This window comes from Pseudorca crassidens, chromosome 1 (assembly GCF_039906515.1).
Source record: "Pseudorca crassidens isolate mPseCra1 chromosome 1, mPseCra1.hap1, whole genome shotgun sequence".
In the NCBI taxonomy this organism is placed as follows: Eukaryota; Metazoa; Chordata; class Mammalia; order Artiodactyla; family Delphinidae; genus Pseudorca; species Pseudorca crassidens.
This window is the reverse complement of record NC_090296.1, coordinates 5,119,178-5,131,095: the sequence shown is the minus strand read 5'-3', so window position 1 is coordinate 5,131,095 and position 11,918 is coordinate 5,119,178. Positions and strand designations below refer to the sequence as shown.

The window sequence follows — 11,918 nt, the reverse complement described above, 5'->3', positions numbered from 1 at the left end:
CCGTCTAGCCAAGAGTGCCCCGCGTGCGCGAGCCGGTTTCCGGGACGCCGCAGTGGTGGGGGGCGGCCCCGCGAGGGGCGGGGGTCACCGGGACTGGCCGGCGCCGGCCCAGTGCGCGCGAAGGCGGGGGCGGGGGGCGGGGGCCGCGGGGGGGCGGCGGTACGAAAAGGGCGGCGCGCGCGGCGGCGGCGGCAGCTCGGCGGCGGCAGCGGAGAGCGCAGCGCGCAGACCGGTGCAGCCCTGGCTTTCCCCTCGCCGCGCGCCCGCGCCCCCTTCCGCGTCCGCAACCAGAAGCCCAGCGCGGCGCCCGGAGCCGGACCCGCGCCCGCGCCGCTCCCGGGACCGCGACCCCGGCCGCCCCGCGATGACCGCGACCGCAGCCCTCCTGCCCGTCCTCTTGCTCCTGCTGGCCTTCGGCCGCAGTGCCCATGGTGAGCCCCCCGGCGGCCTGGCTCGCGCCCCCTCTGGGGAAGCCTGCGACGCCCCCCCGGCCGCCGTGCCCCGCGCGCCCCGTCCCGCGCGCCCCGACTTCCGCCCGTCCCGCCTAATCCTAAGCCCCGCGCCGCGCCTGCCTGGTCCTCCCTGCCACCCTCGCATGCCAAGCCCGGCCCTGGGGTCCCCGGGGGCGGGGGAGCTGTGGGACCCCGGCCCCTTCCCGCCCCGCAGAAGTGGCGCTCGCAGGGTGTCGGTGTGCAGAGAGGAGGTATGGAGAAACGAGGTGATGCTGGGGAGCCCTCTGTGAAAATGCTCTGGGGTTCAACTTCGGGGGGTCCCTGCGTGTGCGTTCAGGAACAGGCCTGTGGGGGGGTAACTTTGCCGTCGTCGCCTCAGATTGCCAGCTGGGAGCCCAGCCCGAGCCCCTCCTGCGTGGCGTTTGTCTAGGTGAGGGGCTGCGACACTCCTGTCTGTGGCCGCCATATGTCTCTGACAGCGAGAGAGTTGCCCCCTTCCCGCAGGGTCCCCCAGCCCGCTGCACCAGTGGTGACGGGGGTCCTGTCTGAAAAGCTGGCGGGAGTTACAGGCACTGCACACAGTAGGTGCCTATTAAAGTGTCAGAATCTCTAAGTAGTGTCAGAATTACGGTCTTTTCCGCAAAACCCTTGTTCGTCTTTTTAATACGAAGAGTCTGGCGTGGGGAAAATTGGGAGTTTGACCTGGGTGCCTGGCTTAACTGGGATTAACCTTTAAAAACTCCAGACGCCTTACCTGTGAGCCCTCCAGGTGAACCTGTCTGGGCTTCCCCAGAGCTGAATACCTCAAAATCTGGCCCCACCCCCCCTCGCCTTTAGCTCACTTGGCAAAAGTGAGGGTCTGGCCGAGTGCCCAGGGGTCAGAATCTTTCCGTTCTCGTTCGCTGTCTCCTCATTCCTGCTTTTAGAATTTGGCGTCTGTAATTTCTTGGAGGGACCCTGGGTGTCTGACCTGGTCCTGGGAGCTGGGCAGTGGGCTGCGGTCACTCCATAACCAGGGACATGCGGAGGTTTTTCTCTTACGTGGGTTGGGATGCAGTGCCTACCGTGTGCCCAGTGGGGAGAGCCACAGAGGGTCGGAGGCTGCCTTCTGGGAGGCCGTCGTGGCCTCTGCCACAGCCTGCAGGGCCTCGTGGGGTGAATGGTGTAACCTTTCTTGTGCCTCAGGAGCTGAATGCTTCCCGGCCTGCCACCCCCAAAATGGATTCTGCGAGGATGACAATGTTTGCAGGTAATGGAGCGGCTCCCCAGAGGCAGCGTGTTGGAGGGCCAGGGCAGAATTCTGGGGAGTCATGACGTCAGGCAGAAAAAACGGGGAGGGCTTGGCCCCTGGACTGCAGCAAACAGCTTCCTCGCCCCCGCAGGAAACCAGTGACGTGTGGGGGGAGGTGAGGGGGACAAGAGGACCGGGAGGCGGGGGATGCTGGGAGCGGTGGCGGGGACAGGACGGCGTTCTCAGAGGGGTGGGTGGCGGGAGAGCCTCTTGCAGGTGAGACCACTGCAGGCCACTGCGGCAAAACGCAGCTCTTCCTCTGGCTCTCGGGGACCCCTCTGCCTGCTCCCCAGCTGATCTCCTGTTTAAGCTTTTCCATTCAGGTGACTGGTATTGGTTTCCTGGGACCCACCGGCCGGGCACTGGGCAGAGACCCGCGAGGGCTCTTGGTTCCACAGAAAGCAACCGGAGCCCCTTCTCCATCCCTGCCCCCCCACATACATCCGCACCTTTCTTCCCCAACTCCCGCAGGTGCCAGTCTGGCTGGCAGGGTCCCCTGTGTGACCAGTGCGTGACCTTTCCCGGCTGTGTTAATGGACTCTGTGTGGAGCCCTGGCAGTGCATTTGCAAGGACGGCTGGGATGGACATCTCTGCGACCTAGGTTGGCACCTGCCCCGCCCACCCTGGCCCCGGCCCCCGGCCCCCAGCCACCTCCTCCCAGCCCGGTGGCTGCCGCCCCTCCCCCTCTTGCCTTAGCCCAACACACCCCAGCGCTCTGTATGGTAATGATCTGTTTATACACTTCCTGCTGGTGCTGGGAGCCTCCTCACAGGTAGGGACTTCATTTTGCTCCCTTCTGCACTGCCAGCACCGAGCACCAGGGAAGGCACTGGGGTAGGGGGGCTGCCAGTTGAATAAAGAGTCGCAAACACGCCACGCGAAGCTGAGCGGGTGGGGACCACAGCCTCGAGAAACCTGTTCGGGGCACTGAAGCTCTGAGAGGGGAAAGGACTCAGGGGGTCGCAGAGCCGAGACTCCATGAAATTCACCCGCCAGGCTGTTCAGGATATGCTGCAACAAGCAAGCAGACAGACGCGGGGAGGGGTGCTGGGTGCCGAGTGCTGGGCGCAGCGGGAGCTGAGTCAGGGCCGCTGGGACAGGGCCGGGGGCTGTGCTGGAAGAGGTCAAGTGCAAGGGGAGGTGGGGGGTCGGGAAAGGCTGAGAAGTAGCTCCAGTGCAGCTTGGCGTGATCTGTCGATTCTGTTAACTTATGCAGTCTTTGCCCTCCGTTACCCTGAGCAATTGAGAGCTGGCTGTCGCTGCACCTTCAGGCTGCAGAATGTTCACCCGAGCCCATTCTCACTGGGCAAAACCTGCCCTGAAGCCCAGGCAAACCAAGGTCCTCGAGAGAACTCCCAGCAGTGTAGGCAGCTGCCGCGGGCTCTCTGCCCCTCGGTCCCGACGGCAGCGTCAGTAAAGACGAGTGGTACCAGTAGGGAAACTGAGGCTTCGGGAAGCAAAGGGGTCTGCTCAGGACACCTAAGAAGTTGGGGGGACAGCCAACTACAAAACCCCTCCCTGTGCCCCAGAAATGGGTTCATTCTCATCTGAGGCTGTTTCTAACACTCTCCCGTTAAGAAAAACCTAAGAGCACGTTGTTGGCACCCCTGCCCCGCGTAGCCAAGGCAGTGGGGCTTTCAAAATCCCCCATCACGTTGTCTCGGGACTTTAAAGTCTCCCCAGCCAATATGATGCGGGCTTTGCCCCACAGCTGACTCACGCTCTGGCCAACAGAGCTTGGGCTCTGCACCCTTGAAGTACCTCTGAGCTGTTTTGGGGACCCAAGGGGTCCCAGAAAAGCCACCATTCAGGATCAGGGCTTTTAGCCTGGAGCCCACTCTTTCTGATATCTAATCCAGGACGCCCCCCGTGGAGTTCTCCAGACAAAAGGTCCCTTCCCCACTGGGTTGACAAAAGCTTGGGACGGCTGGGTCCAGAGGAAACAGCCCTCCGGGTAATCGCCGGCCCTCTCCCTTTTCACCCGTCTCTGAGGCTGTCCTCGCCACAGCTGCTGCCCCGGCAGGCAGGCAGAGACACCCCCCACCCCCACCCCCCGGCAGCTTTCTCCCGGTGGCGCTTAATCCACCCGACTTTGGGGTCAGAGGCCCAGGAGAGGAGAAGGTGGGCTGATCCCCGGCTCACGAGGCTTGACGCCGTGGGAGAGGAGTAGGGTGGTCGCCAGCTCTCCAGCTTAAATTTAAGATCCCCATTGACAGGAGCGCCCGGAGCAGGGAATTAGAAGCTTGCCACGGAGGCGCTGCGTGCGAACGCCTGGTGCCTTCCCGTAATGATAAATCCTCTATGTTTGCTCGCACCAAGCCGGGCTCCCGAGGAGCGCCTCGTGTGCTCGGGGTAAGCCATCAGCTTGGCGTGCGAGCTTTTCCTTCCTGATTGATTGCCATCTACTCCATGAGGGTGCGGGGCTCTTGAAAAGACGGAATAAATCTGCAAGTGTGTGGTCTCAGCCCCGGGGACCCGAACCCAGGCTGCCTTCGTTCGCTGCGTCTCTGGTTGGCCCTGGCTTTGTGTTTGGCCGATGCGGCAGCTCGGGTGGTAGATAAACAAAGCTGATGGGGCTCTCAGAGACGGGCCAGGGAGAGCCCCCCCCTTTTCTAACTGGGGAAAGTGAGGCACAGAGTCGGGGCGGCGGGGGGAGGAGGGAGCTGAACTCGGCAGCCGGCTGGAGATGGGCACAGAAAGGGTCTCTCCCTGGCCGGGCCTGGGGGCTGGGGGCTCCACTGTCAGAGAGCCCCTGACCCAGGCCCCTTTGTTCAGCCCGTCCCTGCCTTGCTGAGCCCCGAATAATGAAGTGTGCGTGACGGGAGGTGGTGGAAACACACCAGTGTTCATGGAAACCCGTGCTTACAGGCGAGCACTCAATAGTTCTCACTGCGTTGCCTTCAAAAGATGCAGCCTTTTTATCCTGGACCCCCTTCGTTCAGAGAGACCACCGAGCGGTGGAGGCGGTGCTGGGTCTAAACCAGGTCTCTTCATTCCCGACAGGGGGCTTTACATCTCATTCCCCCCCTGCTCCTTTTTGATGGAGGAGTATGAAGGGCAGCTGACGTTGCTAACAGTTGGGCTGCACTAGCCCCCCGAGCGGCAAGGACCCCCTTCAAACACAAGAGACTTGTCTGGGAGGCAGCCGTTAGGGGATCTCAGCTCGGCACAGTTTTGGGGGGAGGGAAGGGGTCTGCGGTGAAGGTCAGTGTGGCTGGACCGAAGAGGTGACCTGGCGCCAGCAGAAGGGCACAGCTGGCCTGTTGAATATTAGTGAGTGGCCGTGACTTTCTGTCTCTGTGACCCTCGAGCTCCCTGAGCTGTTTACTTATATCAGGGTTCGGGGGGTCGCTACACCCTCTTCCTCAGGACCCCGCTGGGTGGCCCTTGGCAGTGGACACAAGCAGAGACATCTCGGCAGCCACACGGGGTCCCCCTCGACCAGACGGAGGGGGCTCTTCCTGTCCCCACCCAGGATGCTCTCCGTCCAGCGTCTGTGTCCCCCTCATCTCCCTGGTTCTCTCTCCCCACAGACGTTCGGGCTTGCGCCTCGACCCCCTGTGCCAACAACGGAACCTGTGTGAACCTCGATAACGGCCAGTACGAGTGTTCCTGTGCCCCTGGATTCTCAGGAAAGGACTGCCAGAAAAAGGACGGGCCCTGCGTGATGAATGGGTAAGTATTCTCTCCGGGCTATGTGTGCTCTGATAAACGCCGCTTTAGATTCCTTTTTCACACCCCCTAAAGACCCTTTCAGCCTAACCCAGTCGGACCTGTCGCCTGACAAAAGACCAAGTAAGTGCTCGTCCTGCACCCCGTGGGGGGCCGCCCTGGATCGGGGTATTTATGGGGGAGTGTGTCATTTCCATAATTTTTTCAAACAATCCTGAAGGCGATTTCATATTCCCCTGACGTTCCCGAGTCCTGATGTGTGTGAATGAGAGTAGATTGGGACTGTGAACCAGAGCTCGAGCTGCATAATTTTCTAAAGGCGACATAACAAGAGATCAGAGTTCGGCAGCGCCCAAGGCTGTTTGTGAAACCCGCTCACCGTGTTTTAGGGGCGGGTTTGGGGGAGCTGGTAGGCTCTGCTTTGGGGTTTTCTGGGATGTCTTAGGAGGTGGGGAGAGGGGGCTGCAGCCAGCACGGGGCCCCGGAAGGTGGGGTGTTCGGCCCTCAGCTCCCCTCGTGGGGAGGGGGCTCTGGGGCTCTGGGCAGCGCGCCTAGCAGATGGAACGGCCCCTGGCCTCTCTGGTGCCTCTGAGCGGGCTTCCCAGCAGCTCAGCCATTTCCGGCCCTTACCTGCTCAGTGCGTGGAGCCAGTCCCACCCTCCGAGGGGGCTTAAACGGAGACCAGGAGAAATCTCGAGAGAGGCGAGAATTCAAAGTAGACTCCAGGCCTGGGCCAGTAGCTGCGGGTAGGGGCGCCCCCGTCCCGTGAGGAAACCAAAGTGTAAAATGCCTTCCAGGGGTGGGGCAGAGAGCCCCGAGCCGCAAGGGCCAGGAACCAGCATTCTTGCAGCATCTCAAGATCAGTGTCCTGGGCGGGCTCAGAACTCCATTCCTGCTTGCTGGTGGGAAGGGGAAATACGGAGCGAGACCTTTAAAATATTTTGCTTTTCTCTCTAACAGACTGGAGCCAGTCTGTCAAAATAGAGCCCAGGGTCCTTGAAATTCCTTCAGAGCCCCGGCTCCTATGCCACCCTCATCCCTGAAGCAGCAATGCTGATTTCTTGCGCTGGGAGCCCCTTTCTTCCCCGGAGTTTTGGCATTTATCAGATGACAAAGGGTCTGCTCGTTTAAAAGCACTTACATTAAATGCTGTGTGCGCTCCGCTTTGAGCACACAGCTTCGGTCTGCAAGCTGTACTTGGGTGAATGGGCCACTATTAAGCAGCCGGGCACAGACACCGCTCCAGCCGGTGCAGACAGAGCGCGTTTTCTTTTACTCTGAGAGTCCCCAAGGGTTTCCTGTACAATAGCCCGCAGGCTCACTCCGCTGAACATAAAAATAATAATGAGGGGCTGGGGATGGTGGAGGTGGGAGACCCTGAGGGATGCCTTGCTTTGCTCGGCCTCCACGGCCTGGGGACGGAGCTGACGGGGGCAGCTGGCTGCAGCCCTGGGGTGTCACTCACTTTGCCTCTCTCAGCCTCAGTTTCCCGACCTGTGCAGTGACTAACCGTCAGGCCTCTGGTCGGAGAGATGGCCTAAGAGGTGGGAAAGGAGATGGGCATCCTGACTCGGGAGGTCAGGCATGTTCCAGGCTGGCAGCGTGATGGGGGTGAGGCACACACCCCACTCGGGGGGCGGGCCTCCCACCTCGGACGGCCCCGGAGCCCCTCGCAGGCAGGGGTCATGGTGCCCGGTGCTCCCCGGGGCCCCCCTGGCTGGCTCTCACTCCCTCACCTCGTGCGTTCTGAGCACCTGCCCTCTTGTCGGGCCCCAGGAGGTTTGCCACGTGGCACGAGGGGGAGCGGAGCGTCCGTCCCCACTCCCGGCACCGCTGTCCTAGCTCAGTGCCCGAGGGCCCTTTACCGTGTCCCCCTGTTGTGTTGCAGTTCGCCCTGCCAGCACGGAGGCAGCTGCGTGGACGATGAGGGCCGGGCCTCCCATGCCTCCTGCCTGTGCCCCCCTGGCTTCTCAGGCAATTTCTGCGAGATCGTGACCAACAGCTGCACGCCCAACCCGTGCGAGAACCAGGGCATCTGCACCGACATCGGGGGCGACTTCCGCTGCCGCTGCCCCGCTGGCTTCATGGACAAGACCTGCAGTCGCCCGGTGTCCACCTGCGCCAACGAGCCGTGCCTCAACGGGGGCACCTGCCTGCAGCACTCCCAGGTGAGGTTCGGGTGTCTGTGCAAGCCCGAGTTCACGGGCCCCATCTGCGGCCGGAAGCGCGCGGCGGGCCCCCAGCAGGTCACCCGTCTGCCCAGCGGTTACGGGCTGACGTACCGCCTGACCCCCGGGGTGCACGAGCTGCCGGTGCCGCAGCCCGAGCACCGCATCCTCAAGGTGTCCATGAAGGAGCTCAACAAGAGCACTCCGCTCCTCTCCGAGGGTCAGGCCATCTGCTTCACCATCCTGGGCGTGCTCACCAGCCTGGTGGTCCTGGGCACCATGGGCATCGTCTTCCTCAACAAGTGCGAGGCCTGGGTGTCCAACCTGCGTTACAACCACATGCTGCGCAAGAAGAAGAACCTGCTGCTTCACTACAACAGCGGGGAGGACCTGGCCGTCAACATCATCCTCCCCGAGAAGATCGACATGACCACCTTCAGCAAGGAGGCTGGCGACGAGGAGATCTAGGCAGCATTCCCAGCGGCCCCTCTCTGTTCTCGGGGTCCCGCAGAGCTCACTATATGCGGTCTGTTCTCATCTTTGTGGTGGAGTTTGCTCTCCTTTGTGTCAAATCTGGTGAACGCTGTGCTTCCCTCTATTACCTTTGTGTTGCAGTGTGACAAACGCAATGCCAGAATCCGCTTTCTCCCTTCTTAATGCATGATACAAAAAAAAATAATGGTAATAATAATGTCATCTTTAAACGAGTAAGAGAAATAAGTATGTTATTCTAAACTCTAAACCTAAAATCAAAAAGACCAAAAAAAAACATGGCAACAGAACCAGGGCTCTGTGCCGACGTCCCTCTCCGAGGGGTCTCGGCCACAGGGTCCTCGTGAAACCGTTACGATTGCTGCCATGACCAACCACTGTGAAAAGGGCTAAAATCTCTTTCGTTCGTTAATTCTCACACGCCACTTCCGACTCGCACTCACATCAACACCGCAAGCCCTTCAGTCTTTCCGATTGAGTTGAGGTCCAGCAGAGTGCAGCGGCCGCGTGTCAGGCAGAGAGAACCCCGGGTTGGCTGCTGGTGGGGGTCGGGACCTGATCCCAGCCCTGCCACTAACTCGCTTGTGTGATCCTTGGCGAGTCCCCTTCCCACCCCGGGCTGCCCTTTCAGCCCCTTTCCAGGCAGGGGCTTGAACACAGTGACCACCAAGGCCCCTCTCTTGCTCTCAAACTCTGAATTAGGAACGAGGGGGTGATGAGCCCAAACAGTCCCTGACCCTAAAAAATTAGGATCTGACGGACACTGATCTCATCCTGGGATCCGAAGGTTCGGGCCTATCCTGGACGTACACTTGATGTATTGCGATGGATTGTAACTGCATTTCTCAAAGTGGGGAGCCTCCTGGCCCACTGCCCATCTGGAAACGATCGCCCCCTTTGAGTCACGATGTGCGGTCAGGGGCTGCCCCTTCGGCAGCGCCTCCGCCACCTGCCTATCTACCCACCTCCCCAGAGGCCCAGCAACTGTATACCTGCCTCCTACCCTGTAGGTTAGGGAATGTAAATGCACCTTGAACCACAAGTGCCCCGGCGAATCTGAGCAGCAACACAGCCCTCACCAAGGTTTTCACAGCGTTTAGTGGAAATTGTCGCTCGTGGGGCGTTTTCTAGTTCTGTGCCCACAGTGGTGCCAGACCTGGCCTACACAGCACGAATTTCATTTGTGTTGCTGAATTAATAACCCTCAGATCCCCAAAGACCTAGCCAGCTTCTTAGTGATAGATTTTGACTTTTTTTTAAAAAAAGAGCATCTATATTTTTTGCAAAAAAATAGAAGGAAATGGGACAGAGCTCTGTTTAGCTTTCCAGCTCTTAGAGTTGGGCAGCTAAACAGCGCTTGAGTGCCAGTTAGGAATATTTTGCTTCTTAAATTATTTGGATAAGAATCTATATTAGCTTTATGGAGTATTAACTACCTGCTGTGTTTACCCTGCTAAGCCATCATCACCTACGTCATCTCGGTCATTCAGATCACCCACACGCGTCACCGCCATCACGTGACCACTGACTTCATCTCTCTCAGCCACCGGTTTACCGTCCCAAGTCCCTTGTCATCCTGATTCAGAGCCCGACCCTCATCTCCCCTAAGCTCCTCCCGACGTCTCACCCAAGACATCGTCCCCACCACTCCAGGCACTTTATCATCCCCAGCCCAAGACCCCCACTACCCTCGTCGCCTCGTCCCTGATCACCCTGCACCCCACAGTCCCGTCGCCCCCCCAGGTGACCCCCCTCCCACCATCACCCCAAACCCCTAAAAGCTCCCCAGCCTTCTCCACCCTCCTCCCCACAGTTCACCCTCAATCCCCAAACCCTGTCTCCCTCACTCGCCACCCTTGTCACCACTGCCAGCCCCCCCCCCCCGATCACCAGCTCCCTTTGCCACCCCCCTGCCCTCCCCTCCCTGGCGCCCACCCCCGACCTCCGAAAACCCTCACCCCGACCCCTTCCTCCTCCCCCCCCTTCCAGGTCATTGGAGTCACCATCTCATCTCATCTTGAGTTCGTTTTAAGAAATAAAATTTTAAAAAGACAAAAAAAAAGAACTGTTGGCACAGTCGGGCGGGTGTCTGGTACCCCGCCCGGCCTCTCGCGTGAGACCCCGATCGAGTCTGCTGACGGTTCTGATCCTGTTTTCTCCCAACGCCAAATTCTAAGATGGGACGCAATGATCAAATTCTCTACTTCACGTTTTTGGTCTCCGTGCTGTAGAGAACAGCCACGTCCCGCGATGACAAGGAAAAGACCCCCCACAGTCTATCCTTGACCAAGTCCTCATTGGTTCATCCATCCGTCCATCATCCATTTGATCAGGAAGCATTTCGAAGCACCTGCTGAGTGCAAGGCGGTGCGCAGGGAGCTGAGGGCACGCAGGACGCGGGGCCGCCTGGGAGGGTTGGACGCACAGCGGTCCCCAGGGAGCCTAGCACAGTGCAGGTAAATTAACGTGGGAGCGGAGAGTCCTGAACAGACGCCTCCCTTACAACCTGACCATCTCACTTGCCCACGTGACAAATTCTCTCTTACCAGCACTTGAGGCCTCCCCACCCAAATTCCACGCGCCCACCGCACACATCCCGCGAGATCAGAACAGGGTCAGCAGCCTTGCCACGGTCTTCACGTCACGCAGAAATGGTCCATTCCATCCTCTATGGGGTAACCAGATTCTGCTGAGAGTGTCGGGATCCTTGACTGCCCATCCACACCTCGGGTGTGTTTGGAGTAGTGTGTAGTTTACGTCAATAACGGGGAAGCTTAAAGACAGCCATCGGAGACATGATCACCAATTCGGTCCCCAAACTGAGAGAGGAGCAGGCGTTATGATCTTGTGACCAAAAAATTTCAAACATGTCAGTGATGAGCTCTTTTTAGCTTTCCCGTCTCTGCAACCAGACATGCAAAAAAACTTTTGTTTATTGAAAAAATAAACAAAAACCAAGGGCTACCTCATGCGTTGCTTTGGTTTGTTGTACGCGCCGGGCTACACACACGTCCCTCCCTGCTGGTGGTCTCTGACCTGGGCAAGTAGGGTCAGGGGCCCACACTTTGGAGGGCCTTGCTCTGGCCCGATCCAGTCCTTCCCATGCAGCAGAGGAGGCCACGGGCCTCGCAGACCACACTCTGGGGCTGGGAGCACAGGCATTTCCTGCCCATTGGTCCCACCTCCAGGGCCTGCAGGGCCTCTCTCCTCTGTCTCCAATGGGTGGCTGTTTGTGGGTGGTGGGGATGGAGCTGGGGCGTGAGGGTGAGGGGTGCGGGGGTGAGGGGTTCCACATGGGAGCACTTGAGGACCCTCGAAGCAGAGCCGGGGGCCAGCTCTCCCCAGGTACCAGATTCCAGACCAGAACTGCAGGGCATCCGAGAATTCCATGCTCACCTCTGGCCTTCCAGGATTTAGGGAAAGTGGGATTGCCCAGGTGAGGGAGTGGAACAGATTTTGTTTGACACTAATTTAAGGGGACTTGGAATCTCTTCATCGTTGGCACATGAGGAATATGGGCCCCGTGTACACTCCTGACTTGGGCCCCGCTCATGACCGGAGGGACCCGCCTCTCTTCTGGCCCCAGGCCGCAGGCCACAAGCATGTCCACTCAGCTCAGTAAAGCCACCCATGGAGTATCCACCCGAGAAGAGTCAGCCAGAGTCCCCACCGAGGGCAAAGGAGCCTCATTCAAGTCCTTTATCCTTGCTGGCCTGGCAGCCCTGGGGTGGGGTCTCCTTTCCACGTCCTCTCTGGGGCTGCCTCTGCCAGGTCACTGCCACTGTCCACCCAGCTGCCCCTCCGGGCCCCAGGCCCCCTGAGAGTCCTCCCCTCTCAGACCC

The 11,918-nt window shown here is 59.7% G+C and overlaps 1 protein-coding gene across 2 annotated transcripts; it reads left to right on the top strand.

The window, feature by feature from the left end:
* Positions 1-212: 212 nt before the first annotated feature.
* On the top strand, positions 213-8,288 carry DLK1 (delta like non-canonical Notch ligand 1). Of its 2 annotated transcripts, XM_067734322.1 has the most exons (6): positions 213-431; positions 1,638-1,701; positions 2,215-2,345; positions 5,278-5,419; positions 7,305-7,584; positions 7,810-8,288. In XM_067734322.1, exons 1-6 carry the CDS (start codon positions 365-367, stop codon positions 8,050-8,052), a joined length of 927 nt encoding a protein of 308 aa, XP_067590423.1. In that variant the 5' UTR covers positions 213-364; the 3' UTR covers positions 8,053-8,288. The 2 variants fall into 2 exon arrangements, with proteins under 2 accessions (XP_067590423.1, XP_067590344.1); XM_067734243.1 differs by having other exon boundaries at positions 7,305-8,288.
* Positions 8,289-11,918: the final 3,630 nt, after the last annotated feature.